The sequence below is a fragment of the Peromyscus leucopus genome, chromosome 15, assembly GCF_004664715.2.
Source record: "Peromyscus leucopus breed LL Stock chromosome 15, UCI_PerLeu_2.1, whole genome shotgun sequence".
NCBI lineage: Eukaryota > Metazoa > Chordata > Mammalia > Rodentia > Cricetidae > Peromyscus > Peromyscus leucopus.
In genome coordinates, this window is record NC_051076.1 from 11,395,903 (window position 1) to 11,423,009 (window position 27,107).

Sequence of the window (27,107 nt, forward strand, 5' to 3'; positions counted from 1 at the left end):
TTCTTTGTGAGTATTGTTACTCATTTGCCTTAATGACTTGGCTATTGAGTGGAAATTAAACTCTGGATCTAAAAATATTCTTAGTAGTTTGTGTTAACTCTCCTGGACTGCTTAATACAGGAAATTTCAGTTTCAAGAGATTTGTGTTTTAATTGCCAATAGCAAGTGTACATACTTTTTGTGAGAAGTACAAACATGTACAAACAATTTTGTTGGACCGTGTAAAAAGAACCCCTGTAGCATTTTTAGAAGAGAAGATAGTTTATTGGAAGTTTGAATAATTTAGCAATAGTACTATTAATATGCACTGTACAATACTAATCTTAACATTAAATTCCCATAGTTCTAATATAGCTTAACCTAGTTAGTAGCTATAAAACATTAGTCAATTAAGTAATGCTTTAAAAACATTGAAGAATTTTTCAAGCAAAACTGTTACTTCAGATATAGATAATGTTATTTAATGAATTAATAACTTCAGACTGATTATGCTGATATATTGATATTTACTGACACAATTTAAAATTTAAACCTAATTTTAAGCCTATTTTAGCATGAGTCTGGTGTACATTTTAAAATAGTTTTAGAAGCTATTCATAATTTTTATTGTTATCTCATCTTTATTCAAGCAAATATGTTTGTGCTAATAGGAGTTACATGAGTAAATAACTAATATTGCAATGAGTGAATTAATAGACCCCTCAGGGCTTTATTAATTAAAAAGTTCAAGTCATTGTAAAGCACCTTTTTATATGTTTATTTCAATCAGAAAGCTGAACATGGCAACTTATTTGCATAAATAATCAATCACCATTTACTAGTAGTAATAAGGTTAATTTGTTGCTGCAGACATAACAGGATTAGTCAATTATATTTCCTAGAAAATACTATTTGTTATGCACCCGCCACCTGTAAAGCAGGATTGTGTTTAACGTCCTTACTAAATGAACACATCAAAAAGTCTTTGTCCCTGTAAAAATTTTTTGAAAGGAAAGCTAATTTTAGTTGATTTGAATAAAGTAAAATGCAAGCAATGCCTCCATTTGTAAATTTATCTTTCTGCAAAGATTGATTATTTAATAAAGTGATTTATTTTGATTCAGTATCCAGTCAAACCAAATCTAACACATACAGGGCATATTTCCTTTGAAGAAAATCTCATTTACAGATTTGTTTTATTCCAAAGAAACTGACTTTCATTCCATTGCCCTTGTTCTTCGTAATAAATTATGCTGTCTGCTCCACCTACTGGTAGATGTATGCAAAGGCCTGTTGTTGTGTTCACTGAGGAAAACATTGCTTCCTGAGGATCAGCAGTCACAGGGATGTGTGTAAAACTCAAGATCCAAATTCCAAGAGCTAGTGCTTTGAAATGAACATTACTATATAGAATTATCCATAGTAGTAATTAACTGACAAGTGGAAGTTGTTAATATGTTAATATGTTAATATCCTTTCATAGGAAAGGATGTATAAACACAATAGGATCAAAAATCAGTATAACTGCCTATTTTATTTTGTGGCCTTTGATCGGGGTAACACATATTCAAATGGAAGTATATTATAGAAATAGTTTTCATATTATCTGCATAATACTTTTTGATGTTTTTCCTTATACTGGCAATTTTCATATGGGTACAAAAGTAATTCTTACCAGTTTTGTGACTTTTCAAAAAGCCCTTTGCTGTGATCATTACTGACAAACTATAATTTGATATACTTGAATATTAGAAAAAATAAAATGTGTGCAGTCACCTTTTTTTAATCAAACCCATACCAAATTGGAGTTATATAAAGAGGGACTATATCTTAATTAAAACTCACACTTGATCTAGTCATAATAAACTGGTAGTCTGTTAAATGGGAAACATGTTTCCAAGACAAAGCTTATGGGGTGAAATTTTTAATTGGAAATATTTAATTTTTCTGAATTATGTATTACCTCCCACCCTGTCTTCTGAGGACAATGAGCCGAGAGGTTCTCAGCTGGTGTACATTAAGGACTTAGTTTATGGCTTTCACCTCTGTCTTAAGATGGAGCCATAGAGAGATGGCAGTCTCCCTGTATGCACATGCCATTGTTTGCATGTGTGGTGGTGTGGGTGCATCTGGGGCAGATGTCTCATGAATTTGGGAATACTGTATTTTGACAGGCTTCTCAGTAGACAGTGCCTTAGGATGGAGCATCTGGCTGTCACAGGGAAGCTCAGGAGCAGTGGTGGTCAAGGTCACCATTAGTGGCTGGAGCACACTTTTGTGCCTGTTGATCCTTTCCTAAGAGGCCACTTTGTTCACATAGGGAACAGTTTGGCTCCTGTGGTCACTTGGTTGCCCCTTTTCTCTGTGTTGTATTTTCGTGTTGTGCCTTTTTGACTTCCTGCATTTTTTCCTACCTTTCATGTCCTCAGTCTGTGTGTGCTTCAAGACAGCTTTCGTATGCCCATTCCGAGTTCAAAGCACCAACAGTGTTCTCTAAAATTATTATTTTCAGTTAACTCTTTTACTCTTTATCCCAATATACTTACCTCAGTCAGATTAATCTTTCAAAAATACCTTTATTTCATTTCCATTTGAAGTTTGGAAGCCTCCAAAGGCTCCATGTTCTCTATTTGATAAAATGCTTGTATAACCAAAGATTAACACAGCTCTCAGACCTTACCAGAGAAATTTCTTTATGCAGTTGATGACAGTTAATGCAGAAACTCACAGCTAGTGAAAGTGTAGAGATTAAATGTCTGTGGAGTGCTTAGCCATAAATGAGACAGCTGTATCACACTCCCTTCCCCCAAGGCTCAAGGAACATTGAGAAGAGCCAGCTGAGGATTGAGGTCAGAGAGGATTGGGGTAAAGCAGTGTCTTCCGGACATGACAGGACATGTCTTCCATGCATGACCTCACAGTGCAGTGGTGGCCTATCCCAGACCCGCACAAGGGCAAGCCATTAGTGTTCCAGTGTGTAGAGGAGAGGGGCTCACAGACCCCCACCCCTAACCGAGGAGCTATGGACAGCAGATGGCTACTGGGGAAGGACAGTCAGTTTTAAGGGTATGGACCCTAGTTGGTCAACCATGGTCCAGTTGGTAGCCCCACAACCATGAGTATATGGCAGCACAGATTGAACCTGATGGGTTATTAAAAATAATTTAAAAGAAGACAAGAAGACACCAAGATGGGAAGCTTGTTGAGGTAAATCTGGGAGGATTTGTGGAGGAACTGGGGTTGAATATGATCAAGATACATTGTATGTGTATATTAAATTTTCAAAGAATTAATAAAAATATATTTAAAACAATCCTTCCTTTTCAGCGTAAACATTGACAACCCTCCGCTATCTGCCTCCGCCCTGTCTACTCAGTCCTTTCTTCCTTTGCTCCTCAGTGTGGTCATCCCATCACAGCCTGACATTCTATTCAAGAAAAGCTCACCAAAAGGATTTCCTTACACACGGATGAAGCTGATTACTTCTTACAGCTAGTTACATTCTGGACATTGAGTCCTGCTCTCGTCATAAAAGGGCAACTTCCCACCAACACTGACCTTTCCCATTCCTTTACTGTGAAAGATGGTTGTCTCCCTTCTATTAAACTACTTTATCAATGAAACACATTAACTGGTCAGCTGTCCTTATTAGTGTAGATTGGCGAAAACTGATAGATTGTTAATAGTTCATAAGAGGAAAGGAATCAGAAATCAGAGGAATGCTCAGGAATCAGAGAACAAGCTCAAGATGTGGGAGACACAGGCTTGGTGGGAAGGGATCTCAGTGCATTAAAGTGCTTAAAGGATCCATGGAATATATTCATCTGCGCAACAAAATAAGTATTTATGGCACTAAAATGAAAGTGAGTCAGATGCTCAGGTGAAAACTGTCCTTAATTTTGGAGGGCTCACCACTACTCAAGTTGAGTTATTTAGCTCCATTACACTGTACTTCTTATATTTGCTTTCTGAATCATATATTCCCAGCTACTGATTCTAAATTCTTTCATGACATGTCATTTTGTTAAGGCAAATTTCTACAGGAGTTGAAGAGGGCTGGAAGTTAAGACAGATTGATAAAGGTATTGTCCGGGTAATGGCTTTGGGGGTTTGGGGGAGACAGTATCTCACTGTATACATAGCCTAGGGTGTTCCATAACTCACTGTGTAGCCCAGACTGGTCTTGAAATCACAGAAATTCACTGGGCTGTGGTGGCGCATGCCTTTAATCCCAGCACTCGGGAAGCAGAGGCAGGCAGCTCTCCGTGAGTTCAAGGCCAGCCTGGACTATACAGAGTGAGTTCCAGGAAAGGCGCAAAGCTACACAGAGCTACACAGAGAAACCCTGTCTTGGATAAAACAAAGACAAACAACCAAAAAAAAAGAAAGAAAGAAAAAAGAAATCACAGAAATTCACCTGCCTTTGCCTCCTAAGGGCTGGAATTACAGAAATCAGCCACCATTCTGGACATGGGAGGTAGTGTTTTACATTTTATGTGAAGAAGCCCATACTGAATTTAGCTGAAAAGCAGGGGATCCTGTGGGATTGGTTAGTAAGGCTGCCTTTCCAGCCCCTTCTTCCAAAAGATGGTTAAAAATTTAAAGATGCATCTGTTTGCTCATGGGCATACTCTAGCTTAAATAAAATCCATGATGTTGGAGTTCTCAGTAGAACTCAGTCACTAGAAGCTGAGTCATGGTTCCACCTAAGATTCAGTAAGTGAACGCTACATCCCCATTTCTGAGTATCGAGAGATCCTTCTTGGAAGATAAGTGCTCTGTCACCAAACTCTTTCCCTACAGAAGGGCATGACAGTGCTTATAGAAATGTATTTAATCAGCCCATGAACACTCATAGAAGAAAAACTGGAGCATTTATATAAAAGGATAACAAATGCCATGTGGAAACTCAAGCCATATTTATCTGTTTCTATGTATTTATCTTCACAGTGTTCTGTGAAGCAGAAATTACCTCAGTGGCATTAACCAAAATGTCCGGTCATTTTTTTTCCCCTCCGAATGGTTGGTAGATTTATTCTTTCAAGAGGACTGTGCAGTAGATAAAGACCTGACCTCTGACCTCTGGACATGTAGTTTAAGAAGGCCTTGGAGCCTGGCCATTCACTCTGCCTCCCACTGAGCAGTCCATACCAGAATGTCACCCTGTCATCATCTCTCACCTTCGTCAGTCTCTCTTTGGAAAGACCAAAGGCTGAAGTAGCACGAGAATTAACTCAGTGCCAGCTTTTATACTTTACCTCCTCCCCCTCCATGTTATATGTACTTTTTATTATATTGTAATACATGAACAAGGACAATTATTATCCTCAATTCTCATTAAGGAGAAAGAATTAAGTGGGGAAAGAAGTTGTCACCAAATTAGTCACTTCTCTGCTCTATCCCCCTTGTCTTGATTACCACATACATCTAAAAAATTCAGGCAAAAATGTGGACAGAAGCAAAATGAAAATCAGAAGCCACTGAAGAGAAACAGAAACTTAGAAAATAGCTTTAAGTTCACCCCGCCACACACACACATGCCACACGTAGTTTCTTTTTCAACATGCAACACTATAAAAATATTTTTAAATGAATTTATAATAAAAAATTTTTAATAAAAATAATTTTAAAAGGATTCTTTAGGAAGGCATGATAAAACTTTCCTTTTTAAAAATGGAATCCTGCTATGGGCCTGAAATTTACATGATTTTGGAACCCACTTTTTAAACATGTTTGTTTTATTGATTTTTTTAATTATGTGTCTGTGGAAGGGTGGTATGTGTGTGGGAGTGATGGTGCCCTTGGAGGTCAAAGACTAGGACCCCTGGAGCTCCAGTTTTGGTAGTATAGCTCTAAGTGCAACCAAATGAATACATTTTTTCTTGGGATGTAGATCAGTGGGAGAGCCCTGGCTTCGCACCCTTTAGACACTGTTTTCAATTTCCAGTAATGAAAAGGAGAAAAGAGGAGGCATGGAGGAGGAAGAGAAAGCGAAGGAAAGGAAAGAAAGAGGAGGAGAAGGAAGAAGGGAGGTAGAAGAGATGGAGGAAGGAGAGGGAGGAAATTAGTATAATGATGTACCATTTCACATTTATATAAAATATTAAAAGTCCAACAGCGTTCAGCCGCTCACAGTCCCAAATATAACTACTTTGATTAACTGCTTGACTGAGTTCTATAATATTTGTTCTCTATGTTGTGACAATAATTTTGTTACACTTTCAGAAGTGACAAGAGAATTATTCATTCTCTTCTCTAGCAATATTAATCTAAGTTTTGATTCCTATGGAAAGGTTGCATGATGTATTATATCTATTATACCTTGGACTCCTTTTCTTTTTTCTTTTCTTTCGTTCTTTCTTTCTTTTTTTTTTTAGAAAGGGTCTCGAGGTCTCATTATGCAGACCTAACTGGCATGAAACTCACTACTGGACTAGGCTGGCCTGCAAGTCACAGAGATCTGCCTGCCTCTGCCTCCTGAGTGCTGGGATTAAAGGTGTATGCTACCACACACATTTTTTGAGGAGAGATATCTCAATTTTAGATAGGAAATAATAAAAATTAGATTTTGTTCTTACAATTTCTGTGGCTATTGGAGTAATTTTCCAGAGTAGCCTCAGGCCATGCAGACTGCAGTGCTTGCCTCTCTACTATACACACACCGGTGGCAGGGCCATACTTCAGTGCAGCCTGGGGGTATCTTCCCCCCTGGCCGACTCTGTACAGTGAGTGGTATGCTATAACTGGAAGCTGCTGCTGTGTGGAGATTCAAGGACATTTGCAAAAACAAAACTAATGTAAATATCACCAACTAAACCCAAATTAAACATATACCCAATGTATCAGGTTTTTTAGCTTAATCCCAAACATACTGAACTCACCACCCCTCTCACGCCCCAGCATATAGAGCCAAAGCTATTAAGTACTTTTGCTATTTTTCTTTTAAATGTATTCACATTTGTCCTTCATTTGCCATTAAAGCATGTACACACGTATGTGCATATCAAAAAACTCTGAATCATTAAAATAATGTTTTTACACTTGATCTTAGCTAAAAGGTCAAGAAACAGTACATATTTGTTACACACACATATACATACATACATATTTTTCAGTGCTAGAGACTGAGCCTAGGGATTCCTCCATACTAAGCACATGCTCTAACTGACAATGTCCTTAACCTCTGTAGGTCTTATATCATTGAAATGACTCAGTCATTCTATCTGGATTTATATTTATATAACTATACTAAAATCACTAGCCCTGTCAACTACTGCATGAACATTGAAATTGAGTTTCCCTAATCACTAAGACACACTTTCCCCGTTGTTTTACACTTGAATGTAACACTTCCCTTCGTTATTGGGGTTACACTAACTCCTTACAGTGTAGGTGAACCCATACAGGGTTCCTTGTGCAGCCCTGGCTGGCCTTGAACTTGCATTGATCCTAAAATATCTCTATCTCCTGGTACTGATATTTCATGTAGGCATTAACATTTTATACTCTAGATCCTAACTCTGACTTATAATGCTTTTAGATTCAAAACAACTAGTTTAGATTTTATTCCTAATCACTTGGTTTTTCATCTTTGAATTAAAATACATAAAATCACTTGAAGTCTATAATAGCTTTGAAAGTGATACCTATATTTGCACAAATATATTCTTGCGAGTTCTTTAAAGGGCAAATCTTGTATATAAAGAACAGAGAGAGGAGCCACTAACACCATTAGAGATTCTAGATAGACCAAATCATGCCAGGACATATACCAGGCAGAGTGAATCTGAAATCCACACTTTGATCTAGCTGTGTCTCTTAATGGATTAGATGGGGCAGAAAAAGGACCCACCTCATGGGTTGCTCCTGGGCAATGGAAAACATACTCTGAACATTCCTGTTAGCTTGAAAGTAAGAACTAGACAGCACACGCAACACCATTGCCTTCTCCTGCATTATAGAAGTTAGTTATTAGTTCCTTCATACATGGTGCAGTGGGGGCAAGGGGAGAACATATTTGACATGTGGGGTCCTCTTGACCAGAAGGCAAGCGTAGGTTTCTGGGCCCATAGGTACAGGTTTTAGGCAATGTATTTGTCTTCTTAAAAAGAGCCATTTAGAGAGAAGTAGATGTGCATAATTGAATCTAATTATTTGTTACCTCTGCTGTCCAGGAAGCAGCTGTAATTCTGAAACAAATGAAATTCATTCAATGCTACATGTAATTCAGATGAAAAAAAAAAGTAAGAAAAATGTGTCTTTGGCATCTTACTCTCAAATTAGCTACTAACCATTCTTTTGATTAATAATATTCATGTTAGTGAAAAAAGGTGGGTGTGTTATATTCCAATTGACAGAAATGGACTATTTATTGGTATATTTAGAACCATCTGCAATACCAATACATTTTATGACAGAAAGGAGGCAGGATCTTCCCCCAAAGACCTGTGGTGGACTAATTGGGGTAGAGACCTGGCTCAGAAGAGAAAGAAAGGTCTCAGAACCTAATCCCAAACACCTTTCCCTGCTTGAGTTCAGAACCAATCAGAGAAAGATGGAATGTGTCCACTTTGTAAATCTGGACACTGTGTCAGTCATGACTTGGATTCTGTGTGATTCCATACTTCTCTTAGTAAAGCAAGGAAAACAGCCCCATCGCTATGCATGAAAAGGAAGTTGGGAGAGGACATTTGCTTTCCATTGTCAGGCTGGCTTTCAAGAGGAGGGAGGCAGGAGCGCAGGAGCATACCTAGGCAGGAGGACCTTCTGAACACCGGACTGAAAACTTCTCTTCACTGGTGCAGTGAAGGTCAGAGAGAGAGCAGCAGGGTAAACGGGAGAATGGGGAATGTGTGCTTTCCACTCCTTAGAATTACAGGGTGGACAGGAAAGTGAGGTTAGACTAACAGAAATGTTTCTATGTTCCCAAAGTAGCCACATGGGGGAGAAAGCTTGAAAAGACAAGAGATGATTCTGAACATTCTGAAGATGATTTTTGGCAACAGCCTCAAGCCACAAGTGACCAACTTGATGTCCCCTGACTGTGTCCTCAGATCTCCCTCCCTGACTCCTTCAGTTGTTCTCTTGGTCTCAATGCCTTTCCCCCGTTTCTAAAATTCTGCCTAGCTTTCTGACGCATTGGGTATTTTTGCCGCAGAGCTTCTGTTCCACAGCCACAGCACGTCTGTATCTCTGATAACAGGCATCAGAAGATGTGCTCCATCGGCTGTGCGATGTCACCATACACCGTGGAAAGTCAAACCTCCCCTTCCTCCTAAGAACGGCTTAGGCCGGAGTCCGAGGCTCTCTGTGCACACTTAGATGGAGCAAGTTGGCAGGGGTTCCATAGTTATTGACTTTAATTGGCACTAGGGAATATTGTATTTAAATTTCTCCCTTCTAATCAACATTTCACAGGAAATGTTTTAATGTATAACGTTGATGGAAATAGTAAATTCATTTCTGAAAGTGCACATTTTTTACTTAGTAAAGGCAGCATTTAAAAAAATTTTCCTCTGATCATGTAAGATACTACACCTTTGAAGAAAACAAAATTTCTCCAGAATAAAACAGGCACAACATAGTGTCTAGGGGATGCTTCTAGATGGATTCTCCGGCATCTCTAACTGTCCTTGCACCAAAGCTCTGATGCCCTAGAGATCTTCTCCAGGCATGCCGAGTCCTGAGGGGTGCTGGGGTCTTCTCCGGGCATGCTGAGTCCTGATGGCGCTGAGGTCTTCTGCAGATGTGCAGTTGAATGCAATTCTGCTGCTCCCATCAGCAGCACCCGAGAAGCTCGGGGAATGGCCACCAAGTGAGCACATAAGCCACCTGCCAGCAATAGTGGAAAATAGCTCCTAAATGCTGCTCTGCACAGTTTGAGATCCTAGAAGTCTTGCAAGCATCCCCTTCAGGTCATAATGGTGGCTTCTAAGGTCTGCAGTAACAGGGCTTCACTCTAATTTAATGAAAACCTTTAAAAATTCAACTTTTCTTCTTCCCTTTCTACAATTTCCCTTTCTTCCCTTCTCTTTCTTTTCTTTCCTGTTCAGTTCTATTCTCCTTGTGTGGTAGTAGAGCTAAGGACAGAACATAGTCTATAGTACCTGGTGTGGATGTGATCGGCAAGTGCTCCAGCTCAGGGCTACAGTGACAAGTAGCTACAAAAGGAAGTCCGTGTAAAATACATTGGGTTCCTAAGTTTTAAGCAAATATATTTAAAAAAAAAAATAAGACAAGTGTAGCAAAGACTTCTGCTGTATAACACAGCTATTAAGAGTACCTGGGCCACAGAATTCTCTTAACTGAAGTAAAACAAACAGCTGGTGTGTTTAGGTAGTCATGGTTAGCATTTTAAGTCTTTGTACTTGCTTTATGTCATATCACATATACTTTAAGGAATGCCTCATGATGAGCACAGCCTGAGATGCAGGAGGGATACAAGTGCTATATGAGAAATGGCCACGCTACCTCTAGGTCCTCAGCAGGAGCCATCGTGCGCCAGCCTCCTAAACGCCAGGCTGTGGCAGCGCGGGAACACTCTGTCTCCTAACAGCAGGGCAATTACTTGCTGAGTGGGCTTTAGTAAATCCCTTAGCACGCGTGTGCTGATAGCTATGATGAAGTGGGTTGCCCTTGTTCGTTCAGCAGTCCCGACCATGGCAAATATTTCACTCAGTTCTCAGGCCCCGTTTTTCCTTCTGTCATTAGAGCCCTCTGCTACTGTGTTTTCTTACTGTTTTGTTTCAAACTGTATCTGCTTAAAACTTAGTACACAGCATATTTTAGGTAGGCCTCCTTTGAGAAATGGGCACCACTTGCAGTGTTCACAAATCAAGAGACCTGAAAATGCTTTTAGATTTTGTCCTTTTTGTGATAATCTGTGAATCTGTTTGCTGAGTAACTTGAGTGACTTCTGTTTCCAGAAAGAAAAAGGTGAAAGCTCTGAACTAGCTTGTTCACCTCTGTTCACTCCCAGGGTAAGCAGCTTCCAGGTCTGGGCAAATGACTGTCTCTAAGATGGTGAAAGCTGACACTGAAATGTCAGTAAGTGGTATGGGAATCCAGGGCGTCCATATCCAGTTTCCTAGTCTCTTCAGTTCACAGAAATGTGTTCTGAGAGGAAACCTCAATAACAAAGAAACGAGAAAACGTTAAACTGCAGCATCCCTCGGGCACCCAGGAAACAAAGGTCTGTGTAAGGAGCTGCATCACACACGGTCGGGACAGCCCAGCAGGTGCTCCATGTAAGCAAGCACGTCCTCTGCTTTCAAATCAGCTGCACCTTTAAAGACTTCCTCTTATGCACTTAAGCATAAGAGTAAAATCTGAGGAGAAAGGAGCCTGCTGATAGATTGTTAGAAATATGGAATAGTTCAAAATATTAATGTAAGGCTAAGGGTGACTGGGTAACAAATGGTACATTTGCTCATTGCTCAACCTGACATAATTAATATTCTAGGTCATGCTTAAGTTCCCATGATGGACGGTCTGAAGGGGGGAATTCAGGACAAATATATATATATCTATTATATAACTCATTGCCCCCCTTTTTTTCTTGACCACTCAGAATCATAGCCTTTAAAAAAAACCAGCTTTCACACCTCATTTGCTGTCTTCACCACTGGGCCACCAGTCAGCAGCCGGGCCTGTTGCAAGGAGGTCAGTGAGAAGCTATTAGCAGAGTCCCCTCCTGAGAGCTCCTAGGCCTTATTGAGTTGAATGTTAGCATGACAGTACTGCAAATAACTCAGGTGTAGGCCTTTTCTTTTTCTGTCTCTCTTTTCAAACAGTTAGCACAGATTTCCCCATAGTGTTGGTCACTCTAGGAAATTATTGCTGAAAATGAAGTCCCCAAAGCTAGCATGGCAGTGGCTCTTCTAGGCTGTGAAAAATGGGGGAAGTAGGAAATATGCCCTCGTCTCTTAGGGGTTGCTATGGCTTCTGTGACTCACAGCAAGCCGTTCTTCCTAACCAGCTTTCAGGTATGGAATGTGGCAATTGAGACAATGAGACATTTTTAAGCATTACTTACTTAAAGAACTAATAATTAAATGGCAACTAAAGCAGTAAATAGGTATTTGCCTGCTGTGGGAAGTCCAGGAGGGCCAAACTGCTTTTACCGAGGTAAGTTAGCTAATGTAGTAATTTCTAAAATACTGACACCTTGAAGATTTTAAATGATACATTTGAAATTCAATTAAAATATAGTTTCTATCTATATTTGATGTAAATTGCAAAGAGAATACACAGGAGGAGGTCTCTATATAGTTGCAAAGTATAATTTAAGGAAGCTATCATGTCTGCCAGACTATTTGCATCTCCCATCCTGCCTATGTATACACGTGCGTGCAAATGCACGAGGAGATCAAGAGTCCTGACGGGGCAAAGTTAATACAGGTGCTAGCAGCTCCTCAGGCCAATGGAGGTTTTTAAATGGTAAATGACAACCTTTAGCTAAATTGTAGGACTCTCACAACTTAATCTATAAGGCTGCGGAAACTTGAGCAGTAAAGTAAATTAACAGATTTCCAATTAGACTGCCACCAACAAAAATGGTATTTATTATCTTGTATCTTTTTCAGAGAGCATATGATATAGTTATTTTATGTCAAAATCATCTGTTTAATCTAAAATTTGTTGTTCCTTCTCATCCTCAGTACATCCTTGACCTAGAAAAGCATTCTAAAAGCTATCTGGAGACTCACCCTCAGCTGAGTGGCCACTAAAGCTCCTACAGACTTACATCCACATGTACACATGTTCCTTCCCTGCCATTTGCTTTATTCATGTATCCAACTGCTTTGTGTTTTCTGCAATAACAAAAGTGTGTTACCCTTACACTAAAATAACTTTAAAAATCATTCTAAAACATAGTATCATGCATATTAAGGAGTAAAGATCAAAGTTTGAAAATAGTTTTAGACATAAAATGCAGTTGTGTTAACTTTATTTTATATACAATAAAATTTAGTCCTTCATTAAAAGTAGGAAAAGTTAAATCTGAGGTGACTGGAGTTGGTCTAACCATGACATCTTTGAAAGTAAATCTGAACAATGTGTTAGAGGAAAGGGTTGCAGATGTTGGTCTCAAGCCTGCATTCATGTGCTTTCACTGCTTTGGGAACTAGAGTCAAGCAGAATGTGATGATGCACTTTCCTGAATGGCTGGGTGTTTAGATTCATTTATTGAGTGGCTGCTGTGTATCTTGCATCTTGGTAGACCCTGAGGTTGCCAAAATAACCATAGACCTGCCCTGCTCTCTGCTTGCTTGCTGTGGAAAACTGAAACACAAAGATAACTCTGAAGTAGTGACGTATGTAATAGATGATAGTGGGGTTGAGTGGTACCTCCAAGTTAGCAGGGAAGAATTGGGAGCAAGGCTAGGGTGGGCACAGGGCAGGAAGCAACACTTGCTGAAGTGTTGGTTAGAAATGTTAAACTTTGCCAGGCAGTCGTGGTGCATGCCTTTAATCCCAGCACTCAGGAGGCAGAGGCAGGTGGATCACTGTGAGTTGGAGGCCAGCCTGGTCTTCAGAGAGAGATCCAGGACAGGCACCAAAGCTACACAGGGAAACCCTGTCTTGAAAAACAAACAAACAAACAAACAACAACAACAAAAAAAGTCAAGCTTTTCTTGGTCAGTTTTTCAAAGACAGCGGTCCTAGCTAGTACTACCATGGGACTGTTGCTCCCCCAAAGTAACATATGATCAGGGATGTTTATGGATTAATTACAGCATAAAAGAAAAGTCTGTTTCTTTTAGGAATAACAGAAAGTTTAATAAATTCTTTATATAGTTCAGTGTCTACAGAGGCACCAATCATGCCATGTTTGAAATTTTTTCTTTTCCCTACAAATGTGAATTTGCATGACTGGTATTTACACATGCACGTGTATAGATATGTACATGTGTTTTGATTATGCTTCTGTAGAAATCTAATATCACCAAAATATAGTCATCTCAAACTAGAGTTCTGTACAGTTTGTGACTCAGATAACATGAGGTTTACAGAAAATGGACAGCTGCTATACTTGAATGTCACATTTGTCACACATTGTGTGCAGAGCCTCTATAGCCCAGCATATGTTGTGCCAAGTCTTGACTGTTGTGACTCAGTGTGTGACAGAGCCAGCCACAGAGCAGCAAGGCCAAGATGACCCTGCAGAAGCAGGACACCTGACGTGCCCGTTGAGTGCAGTGAGAGTTGGAGAGATAGTGTCCCGTATGGATGTGAAATCAGATGATTATCCAAACAGGACTCAAAACAGACACCATTTGGGTGTGTAGTTATCAGGAATTCAAATGATTATTTATTGAGTGTGTAATCAGACATTGCACATTTGCCTTCATGTGAACGATGGTATGGCTTACAGTAAAGTTTAAAACCTACCCGTCAAGAATACAAAATGGACGGCTTAAGATTCCTCTATTACTTTCCCTCAAATGCAGTTTCAGACTGAGATTTTAAAACATTTATTATGCAATCCTGAAAGTTGCAAAGATTGTTGGTCTAAACCAAATACAAAGGGTCAGTGCTCTCTAAATTCCCCTCTGGTAAACCCAACCCTGATTAAGCACCAAAGTTGGAGTTTAAACTATTTCTCTCTTAAATGCATGAAAATTTCATTTCATATGAAAATTAAAGAAGCTGTGTTCTTCTTTAGATTCCAGGCATATACAATTCACCTTTCCGAAAACAGCCTGACCCATGGGAGCTGCGGTTACAGAAGGCAAAGCCCTTGGGCCGCCAACCAGCCACCAATGCGAAGACCAAGTCCTACCGCAGCTTCAGCAACTGGCTGGAGTGCACCAGTGCCCGCTCCTTCCCTCAGTCGGCAAGTCTGCCACCTATCAACAGGAAGCGGTGTCAGGTACCAAGTGGACGCATGTGAATCTGTCATTAATGTCTTATCCTCTCTCTTCTAGCCTCTTCCTGTGGTGAAGTATGCATATCATGACATATGGTTAATGTCACCATTTTCCAGCACACATTTTCTTAACACCGGGCTCATTAACACTGTGGGCTGACCACTGCTGTTAGCCACATACAAACTCTTTCTATCTTGCCAACCTCAGCCTCTTCAAAACGCTCCCCATTTCTCTTTTCCTGAGTCCCATCATGGCCTATTTCACTTATCACAGTGTACTTAAGGCCCATCAAGATATGTCAGAGTGTCATATTATATACATATATTTCTTTTTAAATTATATGCATATAATCTCATCATATGTAATTGCCCAACTGTTTATCCAGTCATGACTCAAAAGACATGATCACTTTTATGTTAGCTACTTTAAAAATAACTCACAAACCGGATACCATGTTTTTGACAACACACTATACACTACTAAGTGAAATGGCTCGCAAGTATTGTCTTCCATCCATGGGAAGTGTTTTTATTCTTTCCATGGTGTTGAATGATTAAAAATGATTTATTTTTTTAAAGAAAAGATCTTTCTTATAAAGACTTAACTTTAAATAAGATTTGTGTACCGTTAAAGCTGTTGCCCAAAAGGTTGGTAAATGGTCTCCTGGTGTTGGACATTGTACTGAGTGTGGATTTAGAACATGGGTTATTTGCAGAAATGCTGGACTGTTTTGTGTGAATTGTTACAGTGGAACCTGCAGTAATCCATTATTGCTGGGTTTTTTATGCTTATGTGCTCTCCAACTGACTTACCATAACCTGTTCTCAGATGATACACATATGTATGACCATTTGAAATATGACTTTCATTTTAATCATTTAAAAAGTACCAGTTTGAGATTTGGAGGCACTCCAAGATTCACTGCACAGGCAGGAAATCTTGACTATATCTGGATTGTGATAGAGTTAGGTATGAAAAGTTCTTCCTGGGCTACAGGGTAGACTTAGAGAGAGGGAAGGATATTTGTCACGATCCTGAAGTCCCAGAAGGGACAACTCTGTGCACCCTTCAATATTTCAACTGCAGAAGGCAGCTGCCTGTGGCTAGTGTCAATCTGCAACTGGATTGGCCTTGACTCTGCAGGTTAAACCTCCGTGCATTGACTCCCTATCCAGGCTTGTTTCTGTGTTCCATCCTTGAATAATCAATGACCAGAAATAGAAAACATAAAGGCTTAAACCAAAATGCATTTGCCTTTTAAAGCATCCCTAGGCTAGTGTGTCTGAATCTAGTTTTCTCATGAGTGTAGTCAGGGGTCAACCAGGATGTGGCTTCCTCTGAAGGCTTGAATGGGCTGTAAGGACAGGAAGGCAAAGAGACCCTCTTGGTTGGCTCCTTCATCCACATTGCTAGTTGTTACCATGTTGTTGACCTTCCTCACAGTGTCCACTCCACAAAGTTGCCCCACAGCATGGCCTCTGACTTCCTTCAAAGAGAGCCATCCTAGAGAAAGAGGCGGGAAGCTTTCAAAACAGAAGCCAGAGCTGATATCCCATGACCTCTGCCCTGTTCTATTTGTTCAAGAAGAGGGGCCTGTTTCCATCCAAGATCAAGAGACCACTCAGAACAGTGAACAGCATGAAGCAGGGCCTACTGAAGACATCTTAGAGACTACCTGTCCCTGCCTGACACTGAGTCAGCCTCTCAGTAAGACCAACCTGCATTCTACAGCATTAAAACTTCCTACATTGCTATAATTATCTGTGATGCATTTCTGTTCTCTGTAATTAAACCCTCAATTACCTTTATTTAAATATTTTCCTCTCAAAACTACTAAGAAAATAAGTACTATTAACTGTTATTTTTACATTTTAAAGGTAATCATAAAACATCTCTACTGATAATATACATTCTATTCACTTCTCACTTCTTCCTCTTTTCTCTTTTTTTGCTTTTCTCTCATTTAATTTCTTGTCATTTACTTTTATTTCTGTTTTCCTTCTCTCCTTTACTTTACATCCTTCTCTTTCTCTGCATATACCCTCCCATCCTGCTCTTCCTTACCTCCTTTCTTCCTCCATTTTTTTTTTTATTTTATTTTATTTTATTTATTTATTTATTTATTTTTTGGTTTTTCGAGACAGGGTTTCTCTGTGTAGCTTTGCGCCTTTCCTGGAGCTCACTTGGTAGCCCAGGCTGGCCTCGAACTCACAGAGATCTGCCTGCCTCTGCCTCCCGAGTGCTGGGATTAAAGGCATGCGCCACCAACGCCCGGCTTCTTCCTCCATTTTTAACATTCTTTCTTTCTTCTCTTTTTGCTAGTGTTGTTTCTTCCTTTGGGTCCTTCCTTCCCTCTTTCCTTGTGGCTTCCTTTTTATTCACAATAGGACTGCTATGTAATCATTGGCTGAGCATCTTTTCCTTTATTCAGTAATAAGAGGGTCTATGCATTGAGGACGTTTAAGACTGCCCAGATGCCAGTGTTTGAACACAGCATTTGGAATTTGGAAGATGATTTCTTGAATATATAAGACAACTCTGCTAAGTTAAAACTTCACTATTAAACTTTGATAAACACTTTGAAATAAAGGATAACTATGCAATAACATTAATCATAAAACAGAAATGCATTTGATTTTCATACCCAAGACCTGGATGGAGGCAAGGCAAGATTAAACACTATGAAGTTATGGCTGAGAATACAAGAAGGACCCATAGGATCAGGTTGAGCCTTAGATGGCCACACATTCCAGGAATTGTTGGTTAAAGTGATGACAATGGAAATATCTAAAATTTGAAGTTATTTCCAAAATATAGTAACCTGTGCCACTTCAGGAATGAGTGGGACAGGCTATGCCTGAGATCTTAAAGATGGCTAACAGAAGCTGTGACAAAAAGGAGTCAGAATATGTCAAGTTCACTAACCAAGGAGGTGCACCATTGAGCACAGAGGCAGAGTGCTGATTGAGAGTGAGACAAGGAGCCTGACATGGTCAAGAAGCTCTTCCAGGTACCCAGAAGAGGAAGCTCATTCTCCTTACGCGCTTGCTTAAATAAGGTTCCTCTGACAGCTCTACACTCAAGAGAACTAGTGAGCTCCAGACAGGTAGTAAGGGAGACTGAGGTAGATGTGTGTGTGTGTGTGTGTGTGTGTGTGTGTGTGTGTGTGTGTGTGTGTGTGTTTGTATTCCAACAGACGTTTAAAGCATCTGCTGACCCTGTTGGTCTCGACTTCTGAACTCTTATTTCTTTGATGTTTCTATTGTCCAAAGCCCTTTTAAATTCTATTTCTGAAACAAATAAGCATCCTGCCACTTTTGAGGTATATCATATTTGTAATGCCACACTGAGTCTTATACTCAGTGTGGCATTACAGGAAATCCTGTAATTACTAAAGGAAAATTCTGTTAAATTCCTAAAGGAAAAATTCCTAAAGGAAATTCCTAAAGGAAATCCTGTTATTACTCTGACTTCCACATGTGAAAACGGGCCCACAGAAGTGACTGGCACTTATTACACAACCAAATATCAATTCTTTAACCATTATATTTGCCAAAGAGCAAAGAGTCCAGTTTAAGACTTTCAATTTCTTTATAACAGATTGGAATCATGATCATGTGTCTTTAAAAAGCAAACTTCAAATACAAATCCATTAACCACTTTCAAATATAGCAATCCTCCTGTCCAGCTGCGGAAAGTACTAGATGATACTGATCTGCCATTTGTGTTATTTACGGTCCATGACTTTTATGGTAACTGGTTCCTATTATTGGTTTCTATTAATGTAAAACATAAGTGAACATAAATGAGGCGTGAATCATTTCTTTTTATTAGCCCTACAGTCTTCACTCAGCACTCACAGAAGCTCCAGCTGCGACTTCTTAGTAATAACCCATCTAAAGGAGACATTTTTAAGAATAAGGAATGAGATTAGAAATCTTTGTCCATTTTGTATTATTCCTCTCTAACACAGTGGTGAAAAAAAATACAAAACAGTATGTCATTAACGACATATCAAATGTCTTTGGCTCGCCTAGGCTGAGCAGGATGATGGCTGGCCAAGCAGTGGACTCGGGTGCCAAGTGTAACTCCATACCTTACTTTACAGGAGGCTGTGCCAAGAGTCACCCAGGCCCATCTGTGGACCCTCTCCCCTCTCAGTGGTGACCCTGAGAGACTGCCCTTAGTTCCAGAACCACTGAGAATAAGAATTCAGATAAAACAATGATGAAAGTGCATTTATTTCTAAGAAACCAACAAGTAAATAGAAGATTTGACACCCACAGAAAGGCTTTTGTTTAAAATAGGAGGACTTTTGGAAAGTTATGATCATAATCTTTTCTTGTTTTTCCTAACTTCAAAAGGGAAAGTACATACTTTAGTTGTGTTGGAAAAGTGTGCCTGTAAAGTTACAACATAGAGCTGTGAGTTTGCTAGTGCACACATGAAAACCTTCTTGACATGATGGGGACTTCTGCTATCTGAAACAGTTTTAAGACAATCACTTTCATGAGAGAGGACAGTTCTAGGAGATAAGTGATATTCTTGTTTGTTTGTTTTTGAGACAGGGTTTCTCTGTGTAGTCCTGGAACTTGCTCTGTAAACTAGGCTGGCCTTGAACTCAGAGATTTTCCTGCCTCTGCCTCCTAGGTGCTGGTATTAAAGGTGTATGCCACCACCGCCTGGCTGATATTCTTTTTTTTTTTTTTTAAGTAAATTTATTTTACAACATCATTTAGTTCAACATAATAGCCACAGATTCCCCTGTTCTCCCACTCTCGCCCTCTCCCCCTCCCCCCACCCCATCCCCCATTCCCACCTCCTCCAGATCAAGGTCTCCCCCCGAGGACCGGGATCGACCTGGTAGACTCAGTCCAGCCAGGTCCAGTCTTGTTCTTATATTTGCTTGTTTTATTTCTGCGAAAAAATGTTTTAAAAAATAATTGAATAAACTTATTATATTTAGTAGTTCAGCACCACAGTTGTCAACATGTCTGGGACTCTTCCATAGTGAAATACATTTGTCCTCTTGTCTTGTTAGGGACCTTTCCGAGACATCAATGAAGTCCTGCAGCAGCGTTACAAGCCTTTGGAGCCCACCCTGAGGGTGGCAGAACCCATCAACCACTTAAAGCTGGCCAGGGAGGCATTTAAGCAAGAGGAACGGATGCGCAATGTGAACGACAAGATGTGAGTGCTTAGCTGGGTTGTGTTTGCTGATTCCAATCTTCCAGTATTTCCTGTTAACCTAATTTTATAGAGAATGTTTTCCTTATTTGTGCAGAAAAGTAAAGTCGTTCTCTGACTATTGAGTGGCAATCATTTTACAGCACACAATGTTGTAAGTGAGGGCAATGCTGACAGTAGATTGTATATAGTCCACTCACAGGGAAAATGCAAATCCATATGCCACTCCCCTAAAATTCTGTTTGTGTGTGTCCTTCTCAAAGGAGTGGAATACCAGTGGTGCTTTCAGAGGGAAAAATGACAATTGTGCATGTCTGAAGCTAAAATCTTGAAGTGTCTAATGAATGCATATTTATTTATGATGCTTTCAAAATAACCTAATAGAATAAGCACATGTTCTGTGAACTAGCTGTGTTTGAACACAACAGTGCATCACAGTTTCTTACATCAGGTGCAATGGAAGAGCTAAGTTTAGACTGAGGAGAATAAGTAAAAACAGAGGCTAATCTGTCAGCATATTCAGTGTAAATTATTTTAATAGTGTTGGTGACTTAGGCCTTAACACATAACATTTTTCTCTTTGATGTTCCCTTTCTCTTAAGGTGCTTTGTGCACAATAGACTCACGTGTAATTTATAATGGACCATTGTAGATCTAGAATGGTCTTATTGTTATTATCCCAGACTGTCTCATGTAATCATTATTGCAGTGTATCTTAATAGTATTTTAGCATTTCATGTACTAAATGATAATGGTAATAATACAAGTGATTTTAATTATAATGTAATAATTTAATATGATATAAACGACTACTATAAATTTCTATATAATAGCATACTATAATATATAAAATGCCATACACAATAACTACTAACCATCACTGTATGTAACATGGCAATAACTTATATAATAGTAATTACAAATGCATTAAAATATGTTGTATAAAGAAACAAGAATGACATTTCTCCTTCACAGTGGGATTTTGATCATTTTAATCAGTCAAGAAATATACATATGACTCTTTAGGATAAAGAAATTTTGAACAAATATTGAAAAATAAAAATGTTCACAAACTTAAAGATAAAATGGGTATGCACCCAAAGAAATGGTCTAAGTTTTCATTTAGGAACCACTATTAGTTGTGGAAATAACTATAGGACATTTAGCAGATTCTTTGAATATCTGACCAAGTTAACCCAATATATCAAAAGTAAGAAAAAAATACCTTGACCTATTAGTTTTGGGGAAAATACATATATTTACCTCAGAAATTACATAAGATTCTGTGGCTCAAATTTAGGCAAAATATAAGCTTAGTCATGAATACATAAAGAGATATGTCCTGAAATTTTTTTGCTTTTATTTTGAGATGGGTCCTCACCATGTAGCCCAGGCTGGCCCTAAGCTTGGTACCTCCTTCCTTGTCCTTGTCTGTGCTGGTTTCACATGTACCACCACACCCAGCTCAGAATTACTTTTCTATTTTCAACAATGCAAAGTTTATGAAAGGGAAGACTCACTACAAAAATAATTGTGATACTGTTGGTTATCTCATTGATGCTCATGGAGAAGTCAATGCTTTTCAAACATATCATGATGCCTTTTCTTAGAATTTTCTTTATCAGCCTTGCAAGATCAAGTATCAGTGTTATTCCCAAAGGAAGGTGTTTCGAAACTCCCCACAGACCACATGTAAGTAACATGTGTCCCTGTGGTCTTCGTGAAGACCCTTCATGCTGAAGCATTTGGATACTTAACAGGATTTCCAAGATTAACAAGCCTGTCAGAAATAAGCTAAGTCAGAATTGCTGAAAACTTGATAAGAAGTTCAGACCATTTATGCTTTTGGCAGCTTATCTGATAAGAAATTGCTTTCAATAGTTAGTGCAAGGTTAATTCCATTGTAGGAGGTTTGAAATACTGATGCTTTGTAACTTATTCTGAAACAACTGCATTTTTGTATGTTGGATAACCCACAATTGTATCTTGTGTAGAAATGTTCGAGGCTTTATATCTCTGTTGATGATAAGTTCATGATGAAATCATAGAAAGAAATTTACACTTACACAGAGATGTACATTTTAAATGTGGAAGACCCTCTTTCTACATTAACAAACTGCCAGAAGTCAAAGGCAGGATGTTTGTTACCAGCCTGAGGCTTGTTCAGTGACCATCTGTGTATCAGTCAGGAGAGGCAGAGCTTTACTTCTGATCACAAGGGCTAGAGCCATAGCACTGCATTGATGTACAATGCCTTTTGCCTTCATGTCGTCTGAAGATGACATTACATTTTATTAAGAGGAATTTACATGATGCAAGTTCAGACCTTGCCCCCACCCCAACATCAGCAGTATGCTTTTATGACTCTTTGGAAAGTAATTTCACCATGCCATGCCTCTATTTCCCTGTCTGTCAGGGGGATAGAAATGTTACCTTAAAAGATTGTTAAGGAGGACTAGTAATTTAGAAGAATCTAAATAAAAACTAATTATTAATTATCAGGGCTGGGAAAGATTGGTCAGTGGGCAATAGTATTTGTTTCATGCAGAGGACCAGATTTCAAATCCGCAGCACACAAGTTCAAAAGGTGACTATGTGCATCTGTAACACTACATTTTGAGGGACAGAAAAGAGGTCACTGGCATGGTTCTCTGCTAGTCTAGTTTTGGGTTCAGTGAGACACCCTGTTTCAAGAAACGAGGCAGAAAGGGCATCCAGAGTCGTCTTCTGGCACCCACAACCACACACAGGAGCACACACCCCCACACACAATTGCACATAAATCACACACACACACACACACACACACACACACACACACACACACATGCACTTTGCATATGCTACAGGCATCATACTTCTGCACAACAGCTCTCCGAGAAGTGGGAGGAAGTCACATTACAAACACAGGCTTGGCTTCACATACTACTCTAATTTATGGGCCTCAGAAACTTTCACCACTCATTATCCCTTTTTAAGCTCAAGAAATTTGTATTTGACCCCAAGTGTATAAATATGTAGGCATACAAATAACTGATAGTAAACCACAATAGAATTTATTTTAAAATAATTTTATATGTACAATTTACAACATATTAAAGGTTACGCAAACTGGGTATAATGAAATGGAAGTGGTTGTTTTTTTTTATATAAAGAATTGAGTTGGTTGAATATTTGAATCTGCAGGAAACAATATCTTCAGCACTTTTCAAAGTTGACTGGCATTTTGATTTTCAGATCATCAGTGCTGACATTACAGCTTTGCATATTTGCAAATATGGCAATATTACATCGTACAAAATGGCAGAAGTATATTTAGAGCCACTTCTAAACCCATTGGGAATGGTTTTAATCCCAAGCTAAATTCATGGAACTCTTTTTAAATGAAACTTGTCGGCAACTCAAACAGTAATTTTCAAAATCAAACATTTTAGCACAACATAATGCAGAGATACATGAATTTGATACTTACATATGGAGAATTTCCTGTACACACATAGTACAAGTCTTTGTTTTCCAGAGCCCACGGTCGTGAGTCTGGAGAAGGAACTGGTAGTCAAGTGGGGTTGATACAGAAGGGAGACGAGGCAGAACAGTGGGGGAGCAATCAGAATATGTTTGTGTAGGTGTGACATTGTTTCCACAATTAGAGAAAAAGTTTGGAAGGAGGTCACAAAGGACCGTGTTGTCAGTAATTAAATCGCTGTGACAGGTTAAGAGTGCAAGACTTTGTATGGATAGGAATCATTTTACAGTTCATAACAGAACAGTCCCACATCAGAGCTTCGTGTTTCAGGCAATGTCTGTTGGTATCCAGTGGCATTAATTGAGGTGGATGGGCTCACCTTAAATGTGGGTACCACCATTCAGTGGATGGGGGTCCTGAAATGAATGTAAATGGAGACTGTCCATACAGTGTGACATATGTAAGTATCCATATGTAAGTATCAAATTCCCTCCTGTGAAGGAATTTTGTCACAACAACAGGACAATTAACAGATAATGATGCATTTATGAAGAAATACTGTGTTCAGTGAAGCTGGTTTGGAAAGTATTACAGTAGTGTTGTTGGAAGATAGTGATATCAGCTGATGTCAGACATTATCTCATATAAATATAATCTGCGAGTTGTTGTTTCTGTCTGAGAGACTTCAGCTACCACATCATTGCCAAAGGTTTCTACAAGTCCAAGATTTGCTTCTGTACTCCAAAATTACATTTTCAGCTCCATCTTCATTTGTACCTCACCAAATGTCTAAGACTTAGTGCCTGACACACTGGCCTCCTTGTCCTGTGAATTGTGTCCCACCTGCCTGCTCAAGGTGGCCTGTGGGTCTCCCTCTCCTTCATCACTATCACCATATCCTATCAGTCCTGAAGCTCTGTGCATTCCATCTTACAAGGGGCTTTCCAATTCAACCCTTCTTCTTTCTACTTCAAGTCTTACTAGAAGAATCTGCAATTCCTATTGTAATGGCCATAAAACGCCTTCTACCTTACCCACCCAGTTTTACTAATAAAAGCAAATCATGCTATTTTATTTGTCCCAAAAACTTTCTATGGCTTTTTAAATGAAAATATACTTCATACAACGTGTTTCAATCACATTTCCTACCCCCCAAATCTTCTCAGACCCACCATGTCCCCAACCACCCAACTTTGTTATTTTTCTCTCTCCCTCTCAACAACAACAAAACAACTATCAGAAACAAAACAATCAGAAAACAAAAATCCCACAAGAGCACAAAAATGAAAATTAAAATAAACAAAAAAAAGACAAAAATTGCTAAAGCCAAAATGATACAAAAAAGATCACAAAAATATCGAGTTTCTTTTGTGTTGTCCGTCTACTCCCAGGCATGGAGTCTACCCTGGAGTGTGGTTGGTAGAACCAGTGACTCCACTGGAGAAACTGGTTCTCCCTTTGATTGTTGTCAAATATCATCAGTTGCAGAGAACTTCTTGCTTGGGGGTGGGACCCTGTGTCCACTTCCACCTCTCAGTGCTAGGACCTCATCTGGCTTGAGCCTCTGCAGGTTTCATGAGTGCTGCCACAGTCTCTGTGAGCTCATATGCCTGTCAGCCCTGTTATGTCTGCAAGACACTATTCCTATGGAGTCATCTACCACCTCTGGCTCTTACAATATTACTACATCTTTTGTATTGCTCCCTGAGCCTGAGGGCAGCGTTTTGATGAAGACATTTCGTTTAGGATTGAATTATCCAAAGCCCCTCATTCTTTACAAATTGCCCAGTTGTGAGTCTCTGTGTTAATTCCCATATACTGCAGGAATAAGAATTTTGTTATGAGGTTGAGTGAAGCCCTAATCTATGGGCATAGCAGAATGTCATTAGGAGTTATTTTATTACTATGTTCATTTAACAAAATAATAATAGTACATTCTCCCATTGGCCTATGACCTAGTTAATCTCAGGTTCCTGGCTACTTTAGCAGTGTTAGGTATAGGTTCCATCTCATGGAGTGTGCCTTGCATACAATTAAAAAGTGGTTGGTTATTCCTATAACATTTGTGCCACTATTATACCAATATGTCTTGCAGACAGGTTGCTGCTGCAGGTCACAGAATTTGTAGCTTAATAATATTGATGATTACATTTCTCCTCCTATACTATGCAGAATACCTTCCAGACCATAATTGTTTACAAGTAAGGTTAAAGTTTTTAGTTGTGTACCATCTTGACTTCTCTGTGTTTGATGGCATAAGTAAGCATTGTCTTTTGCAATAGGACCTTACCATCAGGTTGTGGAGAGCAACCAATAACCCTGGCAATGGCCTGTGATGTTTGCTGGTTTCCATGGGGCCCACATAGCCAACAACAAGATAAACCCATCCCTGGCACAGAGGTTTTACTTGGTAGCATAAGATGCCTAGTTATGTCATTCTCTCCCTATTATTTGGTGACTCAATTTAGATTCCTTTCATATGTATATGTTTTAGGAAGTTTCTACAGTAACAGATTTCCATGTGGGTTTTCAATTGACCTTTAGTGTTAGTTGTCCTCCCCCACAGTCCCTCCTTTACCTTTCTTTCTCATCCATCTCCCTACTCAATCCTGCTATTCTACTTTCTTCTTTATCTGTCCATAATGGTATATTCTATTTCTCCTTCCTTGGGAGATCCTTCTTTCCCCACTAGTCCTTACTAGGTACCTAACCTCTGAAGTTATTCAGATTGTAGCACAACATATAGAAACCTTACCACAAATAAGACAAAACATAAAATTTTGTTGGTGGGGAGTCTAGATTACCTCACTCAGGATTTTTTCTGTCTCCATCCATTTACCTGCAAATTTCATAATTTAATTTTTCTTAACAGATAGAAAATATTCCATTCTATAAATGTACCACATTTTCATTATCCATCCATCAGTTGATAGACATCTGTGCTGTTTCAAATTGCTAGCTATTATGAATACAGAGTCTCAATGAACATGGATGATCAAGTGTCTCTGTGTAGGTTGTAGAGTTCTTTGGGCATATACTCAACAGTGGTATAGCTGGATCTTGAAGTAGATCTACTCCTATCTTCCTGAAGAACTGTCACACTGATTCACACAGTAGCTATACAAGTTTGCATTCCCACAGCAAAAAATAAATGTTCCCCTTGCCCCACATCCTTGCCAGCATGTGCTGTCATTTGTTTTATTGATCTTGGGCATTCTGACTGGGGTGAGATTGTATCTCAAAGTATTTTTTTATTTGCATTTCCCTGATGACTAAGGGTGTTTAACATTTATTTAAGTGATTCTTTTTTTTATTTATTTATTCTTACTCATTTATAGGTATACAGTGTTCTGCCTGCATGTGTCCCTGCAGGCCAGAAGAGGGCATCATTATAGGTGGTTGTGAGCCACCATGTGGGTGCTGGGAACTGAACTCAGGACCTCTGGGAGAGCAGTCAGTGCTCTTAGCCCCTGAGCCATCTCTCTAGCCCCTATTTAAGTGATTCTATGCCACTTGTGTTTCATATTTTGAGAACTTTATTGAGTTCTATACTCCACTTTTTAATTGGGCAATTTGTTTTGTTGCTATTCAAACTTTTTTAG

The 27,107-nt window shown here is 39.2% G+C and overlaps 1 protein-coding gene across 1 annotated transcript in view; it reads left to right on the top strand.

The window, feature by feature from the left end:
* Spata17 (spermatogenesis associated 17) overlaps positions 1 to 27,107 on the top strand; it is a 174,577-nt gene that overhangs the window by 91,605 nt on the left and 55,865 nt on the right. Inside the window, 2 exon segments of the mRNA XM_028876740.2 lie at positions 14,648 to 14,854; positions 19,894 to 20,042. Coding sequence (XP_028732573.1) covers positions 14,648 to 14,854; positions 19,894 to 20,042 — 356 coding nt within the window.